A 19,611-nucleotide genomic window follows, 5' to 3' on the forward strand; every position below is an offset into this window, starting at 1 on the left:
TTTTAAAGGTTTATGCAAACACTGCTCAATAAAAGCTGCGTGAAAGGCACTGAGTTTGTCGTGAACCTTGGTGATTCTGTTCTCCCGAAACAGGTCAAACTGAGGTGTGAGGTCAGCCCTTATGAGATGTGTTCAAACAGTTAAAGATGACCAAATGAGAGAAAGCAAGGAGAAACAGAAAAGGCACCGTGAGAACCGGGAAGGTTTCTAATGATGACGGGATGCAGCGTTAGTAGCGAGTTCTCAGAAGGTTACAACTTTATCATCTGCATAGAGCAAAATCCTAATTCTTTATTTTATTATTATTCTACACTCCTCTAATTAGCAAACGCTGCTTAATAAGCATTATACCAGGGGAAGAATGAGTTCTAACCTTTAAGATGATCACAGACATAATTGAATTTGTGCTGGAAACTGACAAAAATGACTTCCTGTATGCCTGCAGATTTAGTTTCAGAAAATCAGAAAGACTTTAACCCCCGAAAGGAAAGAACAAAAACAAAGAGGAGCTTGGCGACGGCACAGATGTGTTTGATTTCTTTTGTCGTATTTTAGAAGGTTGTATATAGGAGGTCTATTCTGACCTGTATCAATAGCTTCTGCTTCATCCCAGCCTCTCTCTCTGTCTGTCCAAATGTCCCTCCTCCCCTCCGATGAAGCAGTTGTAATGTCATTATATGTCAATGGACCAGAAACCCTTGCCAGCCTGTAATCCTTAGTAACCTGCACGAGATCATAGACAGTCAAGTGTAAATCAAAAAATGAAAAGGATAGATGGAGAGAAGGAGAGGAGATAGATAACAGGGGTGTCCACATTGACATATAATTTGCAATAAGACGTGACACAGTGATAGAACCAGGGGTTATGGACGGGGATGTCGGAGACAGATCTTATTGCTAAAGGGTGACACACCCAGCGTGCACACTGCCTGCTCACACTTTAGTTTATGGATCCACATCGAGGCCTTCCTGCCCGTTTGTCCCCTGTCACATGACTGAAGCCTGTCTGGGGGTGTTCGCACAGTGAGGTGAGGTCGGCCCTGTGTAGTGCTGGGAGGTGTATGTTGTTGATGTCTGGAGGTAGGACATGGAAAGGCAGGTCTGAGGTCAGTTTCGTGTTCGAGCGGTGTCTTTGGTAGCGCCCGTGTCCCCGTTTCAAACAATATACAGACCACACAATAACCACTGTAACACACAGCACACACGTCAGTATCAGTGTAGCCCCAACATCCATTCTCCTCCTGTATTTCTGTCCCACCATCATGTTTAACATTGAATACTTGGTGGTTCTCAACCAATAACAAACGTCATGTATGACTGGAAGGAGGAGTCAAAGGCTGAATGGAGCTAACTCGGGTTTAGCATCGCAGCTTCTGTCATCGTACGTTTTGTGGAGTCAGAAGCGACCACATCGTAGTTATCAGCTGATCATTAATCTCTTTGTCCCGCCTTCCTCCCCTCACTCCTAACCTGTCGCAGCAGATGGCCCCGCCCCTCCCTGAGCCTGGTTCTGCCGGAGGTTTCTTCCTGTTAAAAGGGAGTTTTTCCTTCCCACTGTCACCAAAGTGCTTGCTCATAGGGGGTCATATGATTGTTGGGTTTTTCTCTGTATTATTGGAGGGTCTTTACTTTACAGTTGTCTTGAGGCAACTGTTGTTGTGATTATAAATAAAGATGTGAGTAACTCTGGTCACTCAAAGCTTATTCAAATGATGCATGTGACATAATTTCAGTTTCACAGAGGATTGTGGGTTTTTTTGGTAATTTGAACTCACTGTGGAACTGCCACAAGCTGCAGTTCCTCTCTTGTCCACTTGGGGCTGTCCCCATCAGTGAGTCTTACCGCATAGACTCCAATGTTGACTGGCAGGTGGATGGTGACACAGGCGGCTGCAGCTGCTAGCTGTCTGCTATTCTCCACCTCAGCCAACTGAAGTCCCTGAACTGGACCTGTGGACCATGTTTGTGCTGCTGGAACATTTTTAATGACATTATCTGACCAACTATACGGCTGTTGGGACGTTGTTGTACTAACAGACCTTTCTAGAAGTCTGAGCTCCAGTTTTGGTGCACGGGGAGACTCTAGGATGTTTATTAGCAGATGTCTGGGTGGTTGAGACTTTACAGGGAGCTTTGTGCTGCAGGTCAGTGCTTTCTGATGGGCTGCTTGTTGAGTTGTGATGGGGCATCCAAATTCATCTGTAGTTGCACGCTGCCCTGTGTTGGTATTGTGTTATATGAGGCCAGCTGATCTCTGTTCAAAGCTTTTATCCTCTCACACTGACACAGAAGCAGACGGCTGCCTCGCTCTGTTCTCTGCAGGCTGATGTCTGAAGCATCACTCTGCACAGAAACCAGCCGACTGAAGGTGTTTCCGGTGTCAAAATGTCCCATTTAAACTCATGTCCATATTTCATGCTGAGTGATGTCACAGCTCTGGTGTGAGGAGATTGGCTGCCACTAACGATTATGCATGAAACCTGATTATTAATGACTTAGTTTGCGATTGGATATTTATTTTAATACTGACGGAAAGTACTGATCTTTGTTACTGAGTTTCCTGCACGCTTGCTTCTGTGGCTGCAGACAGAGTGAAAGGTTACGTTGATGAGCTCCCTGCATAAATCTTTTGTGGCCCTTTCAGGGAAAAAAGCTCTAAAGAGCCACTTTGCACAGCAGACAGTTGGAGCCCAGCGAGGTGAGCAAAGTGGAACATTTAGCAGCTAAAGAGCCGCACGTTCACGACTCCGATGGGACGAAACTCGATGAGCTGATGCTGAATTTGTTTTGGAGTCAGATTTTGTTATTGAAGCTTTATGGCCTGTTGCAGATGTGCAGCAGCAGCAGCCACTGAAACTGTCAGATTCTCATCTGCAGAGCCAAAGTTCCCACATTCACACTTTGAAATGGCAGCAGCGTAAAATTACACGGAGCACTTGTACGTCAGAGCCTATTGTTTGGCACAGGGACAGCGTCACTCTGAGAGGTTAACACAGATTTGTGTTTTTTAATGACGTCGTGTTAAATCGGAACAATACGATCCTGCTGTGACGGCAGAAGTTCCGGATAATTATCCACTAAAGACGTTTCAATTACGGGATGTTTCCAGCTTTCGAGGAGGCGGCCGTTCATTAATATCGATCGGGGGTGCGTTCATCTTTCACGAACCGCAGGTGTAACTATTAGCTCGGCTGTAAGAGCAGCGTGTGTTTCATTCATAAAAGAGCGAGGTGGTCGCTGAGTTCTCAGTGATTCTTATTCGGCAGGCACTTGGTGAGGCTCCAGTTTCCAACAGCAACAGTGCACGGTTGTTGAAACGCAGGTCGAGCTGCGTTTAATGTGACAAACAACTTTTTCTTTCCACGCTAAAAACTCCGTAAGTGTCCTTCTCTGCCTCAGCAAGCTCCCACCCTCTCCTGCTAATTATAATCTCTTTTAACAACCCCTGGGTGCAGAAAATTACCAAAGCCTTACCACACAAAATGAGTTTATAGCAATAATTCAATACCGAGCCCTTGAATGCTACAGAGCCGCCGCTGCGGGAATTAATCATTAAAGTCTGCGGGTGCTTCCACGCTGGGATTTGATCCCTGGCTGGCTGAGCTAATTCGGCACCGTTTGCTCGTAAGGCCTCGTCGTTTTATGAGCATATTAGTAAAGGTAATGGTGAGGTGGAGTGTGCCCTGGTAGTTGGGGACAGGGTGGGTGGGGAGCGATGCACGGGTAAAATAAAAACATGAAGGGGGTGTAGTAATAATAAGGAGAAGAGACCAAATTTGATTTCAGTCAGCGGCACAGAGCACATCTACCTACTCTGCCCTGCCTCCCGCCCTCTGTCCCCCAGCTCTCCGACACTAGACTGACTCCTAAACCTCTCTCCTCTACAGCTGGGTGTACTGGAGCTCCACTAAGTCGGGGCTCGCGTCTGCGGCTGGATCCTTAAAGTAGAGTGTGGCAGTGTCTTCCCCCCGCTGGCCCGTCCGCCGGGCCCTGTGCTCGGTCACCTCTTTGGGCTGCTCCTGGCGGCAGTGGTTGCTGTTCCACCAAGCCTCCAGCCCAGCCACCAGGCAGGCCAGCAGCAGGCCCGCGGCCAAGATGCAGAAGATGCCGGCGAAGCTGTGCAGCTTGAGGGAGCGGCCATCGGGGTGGGCGCTGGCGTGGCTGCTGAGGTCGCAGCGGCCGGCGCGGGGCCACCACTTCTGCTTCATGATGTCCAGGTCGCCTTTCTCCTGCAGCTCCAAGATCCTGGAAGAAGAGACGAGAGCAGCAGGTGAGACGCAGAGAACACCAATTAATCCTTCTTACCCGAAGGCAACAAGAACAGTCTGCGACCCTCGGGCGGGACGTCGCGCTCGCTGCTATGTCACACAGTCTTACTGCGGCGTCTCCTCTGCACACGCAGCAGAGTCGCAGTCGCTCTGCAGCGCCTAATAAATCCCAGCCTACCGTGAGAACGCACCTCAACGTCTTACTTTGTCCAGCTCAGATAAATACAAGCCATTCTCCTGATTCTCCAGCTTTTATTTACGTGAAGTGTGAGATGTGCCGAAGCAAAAGGTGTCCGCTTAACACCGATTTCCTGCTTTCCAAAGACAAATACATCCAAACACACGTTTGTGGACGAAAATGTGTTTCTTTTTGTCTTTGCTGGCAAACAAACTACAAAGAAATAAAAGCTGGTGTTGACATTTCCAACCCGTTCTAGCTTCCTTCATGCTGTTAGATCTCCCGCTGCTGATGCACGGCGTCTGAAAACAGAACGACACAGGAGCGAGCGACCCACCGACACGTGTGCACCGATCACGCCTGCTCCTTACAACAAGAACATACAGTCAGGATCCAAAGTTTACGATCACCTGAAAAATGGCAACAATCACATTTTGCATGGTTGGATCTTAACGAGGTTCCAAGTAGAGCTTCAACCTGCGACAAGAAGAAACCGACAATGTTCAAAAAAGGAAACTTTTTTTGCCTTTGCCATCAGAACGTGGTGACGGTGTGACTACCTGACAGAAAATGACAATAAATCCACATTTTTGGCCTTTAAGCACGTTCAGCCTGTTTCAGTTTAAGTGTTGCTCTCAATAAATCGCAGGCTCAAAAAAACCTCCCATTTCTTCTTGTTGCATGTTGAAGCTCGACTCTGAGCTTTGTTAAGATCCAACCATGCAAAATATGAGTTTTGGCCATTTTTCAGGTGGTCTTAAGCTTTTTTTTATCAGGGCTGTATTAGTAACGTTACACTTTGCACTGATAACAAAGAAAGTGTAGAAGGTACAACAGTTCAGACTGAGTCAAAGCAACAAAGAAGAAATAACAGGACAGAGGGAAAGTGCACAGACTGAGCTTTAAGGATGCTGTAAAGGAAGCACAGCCTCTGAAGGGGACGCCCCCCGTCAGCCACTGTCAAACAAAACTAAATATAACAAATGTAATCACATTCATCTCTTTCACTTTGTCAGGTGCGCTTTCATAAGATGTAACTGTCTAAGCATCAGTGTGTGTTTTTAAATCCTCCCCTCTCGTTACGGTCGGAGCCTGTCGATGCTCTCGGCTGTTCTCGGTATCCCATCGTCCTTCATCTCCGTTCGACCTCGCGCCCTCTTTACTCAGGAACACGTCCTGTTTCTGAAGTCATGGGAAAACTGGCCTGCAGGCCTGTGAACTGCTGTACAAGACTCCGCAGGCTCTGAATAGACACATTTTCAGCTGAGAGAAGCATCGATTTTTTTCCCATTAAGATCTGATGAAGTAGATCTGATCTGCAGAGGCAGTTTTTACACTTGGAACAAATTAAAGCTGATGATTCAAAACTAGAAAAAGCATCACAGCGAGCAGCTGCGCGTCCGCGTGGCCCAGTTTACCTCGCGACATCAACCTACGACGTGAAGAAGAACAGACAGTTCGGAGAAGGCCGAGACTTTCTCGCTCTAATTATTTAAATTTGCCAAAAAATCCCACAATAGGCCCGCGATGTACCACAGTACGGAGCGATGTACCATGGTACGGAGCGATGTACCACGGTACGGAGCGATGTACCACGGTACGGAGCGATGTACCACGGTACGGAGCGATGTACCACAGTACGGAGCGATGTACCACGGTACGGAGCGATGTACCACGGTACGGAGCGATGTACCACAGTACGGAGCGATGTACCACAGTACGGAGCGATGTACCACGGTACGGAGCGATGTACCACGGTACGGAGCGATGTACCTCGGCTCATCACGGCTGTAATTTTGTCATTGCCCGGGGGGTCATTATGGGCCATTACACCACGTGTTACACGGTGCTAATCAATGTTATAGACGAGGGGAGGCGTTCCAAGATTCAGACTTTTCCATGAAATGAGATTGTGAACCATCGAATTCAACGCGACGGGGATTTCGCCGTCGTTGAAAAATAATCACGGCGCATCAATCGTAAGCTTCTGCACTGAGCTCCTTTCCCCCGCTGAGGCTGAATGCAGGTGATGATTTGTGGCTTCATCCTTTCAGCACAGCAGCTGGATTTATTTGTTGTTCCGCCCACGATGACTCAACAGTTTGAAACCAACCAAAGAGCAGAGAATAAGGTCTTTGACGTGACCGCCGTCGTAGGGATCATGTGACAGTGGGGAGATAATATTTCATCTCCTGCTGAACGTCCAAAGAGCCTCTGAGTTTAATGGTAGTTTTATTTTAATGGAGAGACAGAATATCAACCAAGAGTCCAGAAAAATGTGTTACGTAAAAGTTATAACCTGATGCGTATGTGACGGAGCGACCCACAGATTAGCCGAGTGCTCACGTGAGTTACAGTCAATCAGTTGGAAACACTCCTGATATTGTCTCGTCGTTTATGAAGCACGACAGAATCGCTTTCTTCCAACGTCCAACGAGCTGTTAAAGGACGTCAGGGAGAAGATGCAGACCTGCACAAGGCTGGAATAAACTACAAGACCATCAGCAGGAAGCCTGGTGAGAAGGTGACAGCTGTTGGGGTCAGACGCTCTGGGTCTGGACTAGGGCTGCCAGGATTAGTCGACTATCAAAATCGTCGACGACTGATTTAATAGTCGACGCGTCGTTTGAAGCTTTGTAAGATCCTGAAAGACGCAGGAATGAGTAGTAGGATTTAAGAGTGTAATAACGGACTGAAACAGAAAATGGCAGCACCGCATGTACAAGGATGCCAGCTGCCGTTAAACCCCGAAGAAGAAGAAGCTGTGTCCCAGAATTCATAGCGCAGCCCAGCTCAGTTTCCAACAATGGCGGCAGCTAGTTAGTTTTAATTAAGTGTGCCTATGCGAAGGCACACTTATTACTATTGCTCGGATTTATTATTATTATTATTATTATTATTCTTTTTCCGCCTGAAATTTTGGACCTTAACTCGCCCCACAGTTTTGAGACAAGGTTCACATATGATATATCATTGTGTGCGGCTGGAGCTGGAATGAGTTGCTATGACTTTTGGTGTTTATTACTTCTATAGTTTTTTAAATATGAATATTTTAATGCAAGGTTTTTCCCATTGAAATGAATGGAGAACAAGAAAACTTCATTTGTGGTGTGCTGGCTCACTCTAGTGGTATGTCGGGAGTAATGCGAGGCGGCCGCTGTGTCCCTGTGGACGCTTTTATTTTGTATAACTACCGGAAGTAGTTCCTGTGTACTGACGCTAGCTGGGTAGCTAGCGCCGCGTCGCTTAAAAAGCAGCCGGGCTTGTCTTAAACTTAAGAGGCTGACACTCGCTAAACCACCCGATCGCTCGCCAAGCGACTGTTTCACACTGGACTTATTTTTCGTTTATATGGGCCGATGATGCTGGTCGATGAGGAAAAACTAACTGAGTTGTTTGGTGGTGGCTAACGCGGAGCTAGCTAGCCACCGGTATGTGTCTCTTTCCCCTCATATGTGGGGAAAGAAACATGTGAGGCGGCCGCCGATCGACCGGTTTTCAGGTGAGAATGTAGGTGTGTAAACGTCAAATATCTGCTCGTTTTGTCAAAACATCCCATATTAGCAACAGATTTCTCACGATGTTGCTGCTAGCCGGCTAGCTAGTTTGGCCAGCCGGCTAGCTAGCTCGGCTTCGCTCAAAAGCACCCAGGCTTGGCTTTCAGTGAGGCGTCTCTAACTCCTTTCACCCCCGATCGCTCCGCAAACAGTCTTTGTCTTAGCTGGACTTATTTTTCGTTTATATGGGCCGATGATGCTGGTCGATGTGGAAAAAATAACTGAGTTGTTCATATACCGGTGGCTAGCTAGCTCCGCGTTAGCCACCGGTATATGTCTCTTCCCCTCGTATGCGGGGAAAGAAACACCGATCGACCGGTGGTGGCTAACGCGGAGCTCAATCGTGGATAAGGGAAACCCAATGCAGGAGAAGCAGGCGGCTGGTGAAATGAATTTCAGGTAAGACGTTATTAACTGCACTCTATTTGGGTCAGATATAAACCGAGTTTAGGTGTAGTTTATTTTCGTTGTGCTGACAGTTACAATAACTGTACTGCGTGCTAGCTAGCACGACGGAGTTTCTATACAGCTGTGCGCGCTAAGTTACTGATTTTGAACTTTATGACAGCCTCCCCTATTTTCAGGCGAGAATGTAGGGGTGTAAACTTCAAATATCTGCTCGTTTTATCAAGAAGTCCCATATTTTATCAAGAAGTCCCATATCTCTCACGATGTTACTGCTAGCGCCGCATGGCAGCTAGCTGGCTAGGGCGGCTTGGCTGACACCTAGGCCGGGCTGACTGATACCCAGGCCGGCTCACGCTCTCGTTTCACCGCCGCATGGCGGCTAGCTGGCTAGCGCGGCTTGGCTGCCACCCAGGTCGGGCTGGCTGACACCCAGGCCCGCTCACGCTGTCGTGTCACCCCTAGTCTTTCGTGATGACTCTTGGTTGGCTGCTGGACTTATTTTTCATTTATATGGGCTGGTGATTCAGTATGAGTGTCCGGTGAACTGAATGTCAGGTAAGACGTTATGTATATGTAAGGTAGTGACTGGAATAAGTCACAAGGTGTCGCTGTTGAGCTGCATATATGTTGTAAATTTTAGCAATTTTGACCATTTGTCCTCTGCAGGACACCGTAGTTCAGATTTCTCGTTCGCGTGGGCGCCATCTTGGTTCAGTGTTTACTGTGATGTGCAAAGGTAAGCACTGTCAGTGGCGAACTGCATTGGTTTTGTTTAAAAATAAGTGTTCCACTGTGTAAAATAGCGGTTTGTCATTTAAGCCGAGCAAATATTTTGTTTGAGAGGTTCATGTATTGTCTGAGAGTATGAGACAAAGATATACTTTTCTTTCTTACTCTCATATAAAATATTTAGCTTTTATTAAATAGTTATCTGAATCTTACAACCAAAGTTTGTATAATAATACACAAGATTGGCTGTAGACCATTGTTAATCATTCAGAACACTGTGTAAAAATAACAAAAAACAAAAAGTGAATGAAAAGTGCATAAATATTTATTTTACGTGTTTGATGTGTGTGGCAGGGCGTGGTCTGCAGTGCCGCTGCAGGGGAGGTGGACCCACCTCAGCGGCATCTGCAATCACGCCTCTCAGGTGTAAAGTCTGTGCTCTCTCTGCTTTTTTTTTTTTTGTGTGTGTGTGTATGTGTCGGGCTATGAGATGAAAAGCTACAGCCGGCTGTGTGGGTACAGCAACTATGTGTGAAAAGTGGTCCATAACGTAATGCTTCAAAGTGTGTTCATGCAAACATTGTCGGGTCTGCTTATGAACCTCTGCGCACAGCGTCTACAAATTGGGGCTGTACGAAGTCACCTCATCTTTACACAAAACTGTAAGCTGTCATCTGTGAGGCGCGAGCGGTGTTTGGTTTTACCATAGTTCATGGTGGAGAATGGCTGCTCCGGTGAGTTTTGCTCTCTGTAGCCGTTTGAATGGCAAACTATACTGATTAGCGGCGGCATAGGCACACTTAAAATTTCTTCAGAAATTTTCGCTTTCTAGTATTACTCTTATTATTCTTTCTGGGTCACAAAATAAACGTTTAACATATTTTCAGGCGAGAATGTAGCTGTGTAAACCTCAAATATCTGCTCAGTTTATCAGGACACCACATATTTTCAAAAGCGCTCCGACGTTTTCGGAGACGTCTGTTACCCACTAGCTCGATAGCTAGCCGGGGGCTAGGCTAACTAGAGCCGTGAGAACACCGGACTCCCGACAAATCGTTTTCAAACCCACCGCCGTCTTTCGCTACTCAGGTTAAACATGATATATGAGTCACTTAGATAACTTAAAAATGTTATTGTTTGGCTTTTTTAGTATTTTATTTGTTCCTGAGTAAATCGGTTTGGCTGAGATTAAAGTTATAGTTTTTACACAGCTGAATAAACGTCAAGCAGACAGCTGATTATCAGAAGTGTGAGATGCTCCAGAATTTACTCCGGTGTCCTGTTATATTTTAGATAGCAAGGAGTTTATTAAACTTCACCGAAACAATCTGCAAATTTCACCTTAAACACTTAAAGCTGTAAGCTAATGATATATAAGAGCAGATGCTGCTGGTGCAATAAGCTGTAGTTTTACGTCCAATGGATGATGATCTGATTAGTCGACTAATCGCAAAAATAATCAGTGCGTAGTCAACTATCAAAATAATCATTTGTGGCAGCGCTAGTCTGGAGCTCCGTTCGAGATCTCAGTTCATGGGATGACGAGAGAAGTTTTGGATCAGAATAAATCTACGTGGTAGGAGCTTGATTGAACACACTGCACCTTTCTGTTAGGGGTACAGGACACCACATTGAGGGGACGTAGGGTAAAATCTCAGAGAAGAATCTCCTTCTCTCAGCCAGAACACTGAAGTGGCGTGGTGTATGGATCCTCCATCATGACAATGACCCAAACAAAGCACATTAAGATACGGAGTGGTCTCGCCAGTCCCCAGACCTCAGACTGTGCATGGGGCCGAAGCTTCAAGGGTTCAGAGTTTTTCTACAGCAAAATATGTTTTTCCTGAGTCTTTGGTTGAGATCTGCGCTAAAATAAATGTAACTCAGCAGAGACTGTTCATTTCTTTGAGAGAGACGGGATCAAATCAGCATTTATCCAACATAAAGCGCCCCGACTGTGGTTGTGATTCGATGCGGCTGAAAATAAATCATTTATTCTTCAAACTCTGATTTAGCTGAATATCGTTGCCCAGTCAGTGGAGAGGCCGACTTCTGTGACAGGAAGATGTCCAGCCTTCCTCCTCTCACGCCCAACCGGTCGCTGCAGACGGCTTCCCCTTCCCTGAGCCTACTTCCTGTTAAACAGGAGTTTTTCTGTCCCACTGACGCCAAAGCGCTCGCTCACAGGAGGCAGTTTGATTGTTGGGCCGTTGTCTGTATTGTTGTTGGGTCCTTAACCTCACAACATAAAGGGTCTTGAGGTGACTCTTGCTGCATTTTGGCGTTGGATGAATAAATCTGATGAAAAGTTCATATTAATGAGTTTCTCAGCATTTTGTGTGGAAATAAGAGCGCCAGCGTATCCCAGCAACCAGGAGCACGGATCCTCTGGAAACCTGGAACATGTGGCTGGGTACGTGAACGTGTTCACATGGCTACGCGTCCTGTACAAAGACCTGGTGGCAGTTTCAGCCAGCAGGCCTGGTGCTGTTGTTCATTTATGTAGTTAATTAAGCAACTCTGCCATGACCACAGAAGTCCAAACCACTTTCAGCTACAGTACATTCAGAGCCCAATTTGCTATATTTAATCTGCTCAGCTCAGCGTGAACATGCTGAAGGTCAGAGCGCCGGCGTTTCCATCTGTACCCCCCCGAAACAGCCCGAGGACAAAATAGTTTCACAGCACAAATGAGCAGCAGAAGCAACAAAGTCTGCAAAGGTTATTAATGGCAGGATTATCACATGAGGTAATACAGCAGTTATGGGACGAGGTATTAAAATGATGGTTGGAAATGTGGAGATAATGGTTTTTGTGCTGAACAATAGCTCTGCTCTCAATCTAACACCCGAGCACATTATTCCTACACGTCCCCGAGCGCCGTGCTGCCGGGGCGCCTCGGGCTGTCGGATGCTTGCTGAGCCGGGCGGGAAGGAGCGTTTTGTCTCCGTTCGGGGTGCAAATTAATCCCTAAATAAACACCTTTAATTAAGGAGGAGGTGCGAGGAACAGAGGGAGGAGGAGTAAAAGGTGACGCCATGATGGAGAAGCTGGAAACACAAGAGGAACAAAAGCAGGACGACAATCATGCAAATCCAGCTCCTTTCACAGACTCGCGCCTCAGATCTCCTGCAGACTGAGGCCAGAGGAGGTGATGAGGCCCAATCAAAACCTACTTTAACTCTTTTTGCTGCTCGTTGAGGATTGAATACGAGCATCGGCATCGCTCTCATATCCCAGAGTAAAATATTAAAACACTGCTAAACCCTGAAGTTTAAGAGTGACGACGCGGGTTTGCTGCAGGTCTGCAGACACACATCAACTGAACTGTCCGAAGCTTCACAGCTGATGGTTGGTGTCAGTGGATACTCCAGGTTGTGGTAGCCTCAGTAAGGTGTACAGTAAGCTGATGCACAGCGAGTCGCCTCGTTGTGGAAGCAGGTCTGAAATAGGATGGACACCGCTCAGGTCAGAAAGGAGAAGCGAGGGTACGCCCTCCAGGAGTCGTCCAAGGGGAAAGAGCTAGCCGAGAGAACTCGGTGGATGGACGCATGAGGATGTGACTGAGAGGATTCATCCTCTGTGAAATCACGAGTGGAACTTGAGCTGCTGGGTACGATCATTTTCCATCCGCAGATTCCTCTCCTGAAACATTTGGACTTCCTAGATTTGCTCTAATCTGGTCATCGTTGTGTTTTATGGTAAAGTCAGAAAAATGTTAACATGAAGTTACTGACTTCTCCCCATCCAACACAGACCTCTGCTGCTGTCAGACTGAGGAGGTGTTGTGTGGTACCTCCATTACTGCGAGAGGCTCTCTGCGTGTAACTGTGGGGGAGACTCACACATGCTGGCTATCACCCCCAAACATCTTGTTAAGCTTTAATACAGGACGGTTATCTGCAGGCAGAGGAGGAAATCCCATCCATGCGCACTTCGATCCGGCTTACTGAGACTCACAGTAAAGCAGCTGCTAGAAAATGTGCGGCGGTCAGAATCACGTGGCTCTTTAAGCATTTCTGCTCAAAGGAAAAACATTAAAAACAAACGTGCACAAACGAGTTTTTCCCTGCTGCTCCTTCGCCCATCAAACATTGTTGTAACTGGACATCAGCTTTCTCTTGGAGCAGCTTCCTGCTGAGGGTCACCTCTCAGCCGGTTCTTACAATGACCCGAGGCAGATTAAACTTGGATTCATCTGATTTACTATTGAACTGTGCAGGTGTTCCCTGGATTTCAATGGCTGTGCTGTGTTATCCTGTCCTGTGGTCGCTCTTCGGTGACAAAGCGGACAGTCTCAAAGCTTTAAAGAGAAACGGGATTAGCCCGCTGCGTGAACACGACCTGAGAGGATGAGGAAGCAGAGAGCAAAGGATGAAGAAGACAAGATAGGAGGAGGCATAGTTGACATTTCATGGAGTCGGGCCCCGGGCGGCCCTCCCACGCTGCCTCTAACGCAGCCTGAAGAAGCCATTTCCCCTTTTCTGTGGTGATGAAGCACTCGCAGCACAGCGGTGCTGCTGCTAATGCTTTGTGTTAAAATCTCTATTAACGCTCACAGCGGCTGTTTGTGGCTTCCTGTTTGTCGCAGGATTACACAGAGAGTCACGGCTGCTCCCAAACTTCACGCGGTCGGTTCAGACGCTTTCAGAGCGGCTCCTCGGACTCCAGCTGCTTTCATTCCCCACGCCAAATCACAGAGCGTGCACACCTGGGAGGCAGGTGAGGAGGCCTGCTGCGACACAGACGAGAGGTTTCATTGAAGTCAGCCGGCGGTTGGACCTAACTCAGATTCTTTAATATGAATTAAGTCGTTCCCTGTGACACTCCCGGGTCCGTGACAGTTGGAGGGGAAACGTCTAACGGTTTGAATTCACCACCTGTCCGGCTGGCCTGTCCACTTTCATTTGCCGGTTAAATAAAGTTAAGAAAAGTCTGGAAGAAACCATCGTGAGCTCTGCTGTGCTTTGTGCTGCTACTGATCTCATACTTGACCCACCAGATGTGCTGGTGCTCACAGCACGGATAATGTGGTTCGAGTTAGCAGTGGATGTTAACAAAGAGCCAAAACCAAAGTTAAAGGAATGTGTTTAAATCCGAGTGCAGCATCGAGCCCGTTAAACTCCTGGGATATTGATCCGGTCAGTTAAGGAGCATGAGGTGATACCTGGACCTTCCAGAGTTTCCACAGGTAGTCCAACTCCTCCAGGGTGGCACATCGAGGTTTGCTGTGTCTCCCAGGACCGTCTCCAGAGCCTGGAGGAGACTCCAGGAGACGGCCAGTTACTGTAGGAGAGCTGAACAGGGCCCACCAAGAGGACCGGGATCTGCTCCTCTGTGCCGGAGCAGAGGAGGGATGGGCTCTTCTAATGCGTGCGAGCTGCAAACCTCCAGCAGGCCAGTGCAGAACGCTGAGATGTGGAACGCTGTACACGCTGTGGATAATATTACCATCACTGCAACTCGATGACTGTTTACCTGAATCTGGAGGCAGCCGTCAGACACTGACTCAGGCTAACAGGCTACAAACAGCTGTCAGCTTCCAGGATCCACTGACGTCTGTGCGCATTCAAGGATTTTCACACAGTGTAAAACCACACGTCTCATACAGCAGGGTCAAAGGGCATCTTGTGCATAAGGTTAGACACGAGCACTCTGGAGTGAGGCTCTCGCACAGCGGGGAAAGGGCTTTGACCGCATTCGCACACACTCAGTGCTGCAGGGGAGGCGGAGCTTATTTGTGCTATAAAAACTTCAGATTGTTTCCTGAGTCGCGACCAATCATCCCTCACCGTCGACCTGGTTTTGTCTCAGCCTCTGTTTCACGTTTGGAGACAGCTTCAAGGATAAATCTCGTCGTAGGTTTTATTAAAATTCTGGACCTGCAGACTCAGCGGCAGACGGGTGTTTTCTGTCCACCTGCTCCACTTTTACCTCAGTATTAACGACCTGTTTCCTGGAAGGACGTGTGAAGCTCTCAAACCCCACGAAAACTAGCTTCCTGTGTTTGGCGGCCACTTTGTCGACGTGGGTCGCCTCTTACATCAGCTTCCTTCCTCTTCGTTCTCGGAGCCGATCGATACGAGACGGATGAGAAAGTTTTGAGTTTTCGGGCGCTCTGTGTTAATTTCATGATGTAATAATGTGGAGATTTACTAAATGATCTACGAGGTGTTTAAACTCGCTCTGGGATCAATTTGCGTTTGGGGCTCTCGGCCTCGCTCGTTTCATCTGGAGGGAAGATTGAATTTCCTCAAAATTCGCAGCCCGTGTTGAGACATCTGCCTCGCAAAATCGAGTGAGTAATTAGCACGCGGCCTTCTGTTTACACATAATAATCCCATTTGCTTCACAACGCTGCCCTTAATACGGGCTCGTTTCATGTGAGCTTAATTGACTTTAGCGCCGAGCGCGGTTATTGATTTAATGGCGAGCAAAGTCTGCCTGCAGGAGGTGTTCCTCACCTCGCGCTGCAGCACTTCTCCAACTTTCAAACACCTGCACTCCTCCGTGAAGTTTCAGATTAGTCGGCGTGACACCGATTCATCCTCCAGTCAAAGTGTCGCCTCGTTAGCGTACGTTTAAAAGCAGCCTGCCGTAATTGGCTCAGACGGCGCCGCTGTGAGGACTCTTCACTCACATCGGAGGATTTACAGGAAGATAATGAAGCCTTAATGTCAGCAAAGGGGATCAAACTCCTGACAAAAGCCTCCAGCCTTCATCATTAACTCCTCCTCAGGCTCACATTCGCTGCACAAAACACAAGCTTTTATTCAAAGCGCTGCCGCGCAGTCGCGCCTCCGACTGTCGTTTAAGGCTCAAACTCAGAGCGACGCCATCGCGCCCCGGCGATCGTGTTTACAGCCTCCGTGGAAACAGAAACATCATCGGAAAGCGAGAGAGCCCGTGTTTTCAGCACGTACGCGTTATCTGCTTTATGAACCCATATCTATTTTAAATAAAGCTTCCTACACTGGCGGCGCTGAGCGTGGGCGCCGTGCACCTGGACCGATCAAACGTGGAGAAACTGCAGATGTAACATTTACATCACAGCAGCTCAGATCTGCACTTTTTTATTGAAACAAGCACAGAAAAATGTTTGAGCCTCCCGGGATGAGGTCGGATGGGTCAGACATCGGAGCGGGCGTTCACATTTCCACGTGATGCAGTGTGGACATCTGGACCAACGCCACGTGCTCTGCCCTCACGAACCTCTGTTTGTGCACCTCTTGATTTCTGTAATCCAACACCAATGGGGTGAGCATAATGTTCCCTAAAGTCAGTACACAAAGAGTGGTGTGTAGTTGCACCAACAAACTGATGCATCCTCATAAACTTATAATTAATGTAATTAAACCTCCAGAGCAGGTTTGTTGTTTGTGGAAGCCGCCATGTTCCCCGCCATATTTGAATGCAGTGACTGGACTCCGCCTTCTGACTGATTGTGTGGCTGGAGACACACATGTGGAAGGAGAAGCTGGAGGCGTATCTAAACTCTGGTATTAAAGATATGAAGGAGACGCCACCGAGCATCCTCTTCCTCCTCATTTACTCCCGATATTCTCACATGTGACGCTCACATGTCACATGTCTGGACAGCTGGCAACAACAACAGCTGGTTATAGGCTAACATCAATCCAGCTGACGTTAGGCTCACGTTATCACAATGTCAGCAGACCCATCAGATCATTCGCTCCCACCTGAACACGGGGAACACATTACTGCAGGAATTAGACCGCTCCACATCACAATGAAACACGTTTCAGTCGCTGTACAGCTGGACTGCACTCTGCACCTCCGACAGTCATTCACTGCGGCTCGGCCTGCTCGGGCAGATATTAGCCTGAACATCTTCTGTGAGCTGTTTTAACCCTTTAAAGCCCACCACAGAACCAAGTCTGCAGAGCTGATCTCTTTTACTTTTACCTGCTGTAGTGCCATCTTTGGGAGCATGTCAAGTTGTTATACGTCAATACAACAGCTATATCCCAAATTTTAATAACATGCATGCATTAAGTCCATAGTAATTACATAAATTGCACAAAAGTGCAATAAACTACAAAATACTTTTAGTTTTTTTACTTGTGAAGTTTCAGATGTTGTCCCTCAAAACTGTAAAGGCAAAAAAGTTGCACAAAATAGTTTGCAAGCACAGGAAATTTACAGGAAAAACAAAATAAATATTATTGTGCACGATTTGCACAAAAAACAGCATCAAAATAAACGATTTCCAGCAGTGCAGTTTGAGTTCTGAGTCTCCCAGAAACTACAGAGAAAGGCACCAAGTCAGACACGACTCCAGTAAACAGCAGGAGACCTTTGAAAGGCCCTGTAGGGGAAAAACTACATGGAAAATGACATCACTTCCTGTCTTGGCAGGTAATAGCAGACATGTGATAGCTATGAACAGCTGATCGGATCTGCAACGCGTGTTTCTGGATTTAAATGTTTTTGTTGCTGCAGCGCTTTTTACACCATTAAAGGAACAAGCTGAGTGCACGTTCTGTAAGTCCAACTCCTCTGGTACGCACCTCCACCCGGACTCCTGCCACCTCCACCCTGACTCCACCCTGACTCCTGCCACCTCCACCCTGACTCCACCCTGACGCCTACCACCTCCACCCTGACTCCACCCTAACTCCTGCCACCTCCACCCTGACTCCTGCCACCTCCACTCTGACTCCACGTGACTCCTACTACCTCCACCCTGACTCCTACCACCTCCACCCTGACTCCTGCCACCTCCACCCGGACTCCACCCTGACTCCTACCACCTCCACCCTGACTCCACCCTGACTCCTGCCACCTCGACCCTGACTCCACCCTGACTCCTACCACCTCCACCCTGACTTCTGCCACCTCCACCCTGACTCCACCCTGACTCCTGCCACCCTGACTCCTGCCACCTCCACCCTGACTCCTGCCACCTCCACTCTGACTCCACGTGACTCCTACTACCTCCACCCTGACTCCTACCACCTCCACCCTGACTCCTGCCACCTCCACCCTGACTCCACCCTGACTGCTGCCACCTCCACCCGGACTCCACCCTGACTCCTGCCACCTCCACCCTGACTCCACCCTGACTCCTGCCACCTCCACCCTGACTCCTGCCACCTCCACTCTGACTCCACGTGACTCCTACCACCTCCACCCTGACTCCTGCCACCTCCACCCTGACTCCACCCTGACTCCTACCACCTCCACCCTGACTCCTGCCACCTCCACCCTGACTCCACCCTGACTCCTGCCACCTCCACCCTGACTCCTGCCACCTCCACTCTGACTCCACGTGACTCCTACCACCTCCAACCTGACTCCACCCTGACTCCTGCCACCTCCACCCTGACTCCACCCTGACCCCACCCTGACTCCACCCTGCCTCCTGCCACCTCCACCCTGACTCCTGCCACCTCCACCCTGACTCCACCCTGACTGCTGCCACCTCCACCCGGACTCCACCCTGACTCCTGCCACCTCCACCCTGACTCCACCCTGACTGCTGCCACCTCCACCCGGACTCCACCCTGACTCCTGCCACCTCCACCCTGACTCCACCCTGACTCCTGCCACCTCCACCCTGACTCCTGCCACCTCCACTCTGACTCCACGTGACTCCTACCACCTCCACCCTGACTCCTGCCACCTCCACCCTGACTCCACCCTGATTCCTGCCACCTCCACCCTGATTCCTGCCACCTCCACCCTGACTCCACCCTGACTCCTGCCACCTCCACCCTGACTCCTGCCACCTCCACTCTGACTCCACGTGACTCCTACTACCTCCACCCTGACTCCTACCACCTCCACCCTGACTCCTACCACCTCCACCCTGACCCCACCCTGACTCCTGCCACCTCCACCCTGACTCCTACCACCTCCACCCTGATTCCTGCCACCTCCACCCTGACTCCTGCCACCTCCACCCTGACTCCACCCTGACTCCTACCACCTCCACCCTGACTCCTACCACCTCCACCCTGACTCCTGCCACCTCCACCCGGACTCCACCCTGACCCCACCCTGACTCCTGCCACCTCCACCCTGACTCCACCCTGCCTCCTGCCACCTCCACCCTGACTCCACCCTGACCCCACCCTGACTCCTGACACCTCCACCCTGATTCCTGCCACCTCCACCCTGACTCCACCCTGACTCCTGCCACCTCCACCCTGACTCCTGCCACCTCCACTCTGACTCCACGTGACTCCTACTACCTCCACCCTGACTCCTACCACCTCCACCCTGACTCCTACCACCTCCACCCTGACTCCTGCCACCTCCACCCTGACCCCACCCTGACTCCTGCCACCTCCACCCTGACTCCACCCTGCCTCCTGCCACCTCCACCCTGACTCCTACCACCTCCACCCTGATTCCTGCCACCTCCACCCTGACTCCTGCCACCTCCACCCTGACTCCTGCCACCTCCACTCTGACTCCACGTGACTCCTACTACCTCCACCCTGAC

The 19,611-nt window shown here is 49.0% G+C and overlaps 1 protein-coding gene across 3 annotated transcripts in view; it reads right to left on the bottom strand.

The window, feature by feature from the left end:
- grid1b (glutamate receptor, ionotropic, delta 1b) overlaps positions 1-19,611 on the bottom strand; it is a 585,542-nt gene that overhangs the window by 10,351 nt on the left and 555,580 nt on the right. For 2 of the 3 annotated variants that reach the window (XM_080305279.1, XM_080305281.1), the window contains exons 16-17: positions 4,005-4,245; positions 585-723 (exon numbers count right to left, since the gene is read on the bottom strand). In XM_080305279.1, coding sequence (XP_080161405.1) covers positions 585-723; positions 4,005-4,245 — 380 coding nt within the window. The remainder of the gene's footprint in view (positions 1-584; positions 724-4,004; positions 4,246-19,611) is intronic. The other variant, XM_080305280.1, reaches the window with a different exon arrangement.

The sequence above is a fragment of the Astatotilapia calliptera genome, chromosome 8 (assembly GCF_964374335.1).
Source record: "Astatotilapia calliptera chromosome 8, fAstCal68.1, whole genome shotgun sequence".
In the NCBI taxonomy this organism is placed as follows: domain Eukaryota; kingdom Metazoa; phylum Chordata; class Actinopteri; order Cichliformes; family Cichlidae; genus Astatotilapia; species Astatotilapia calliptera.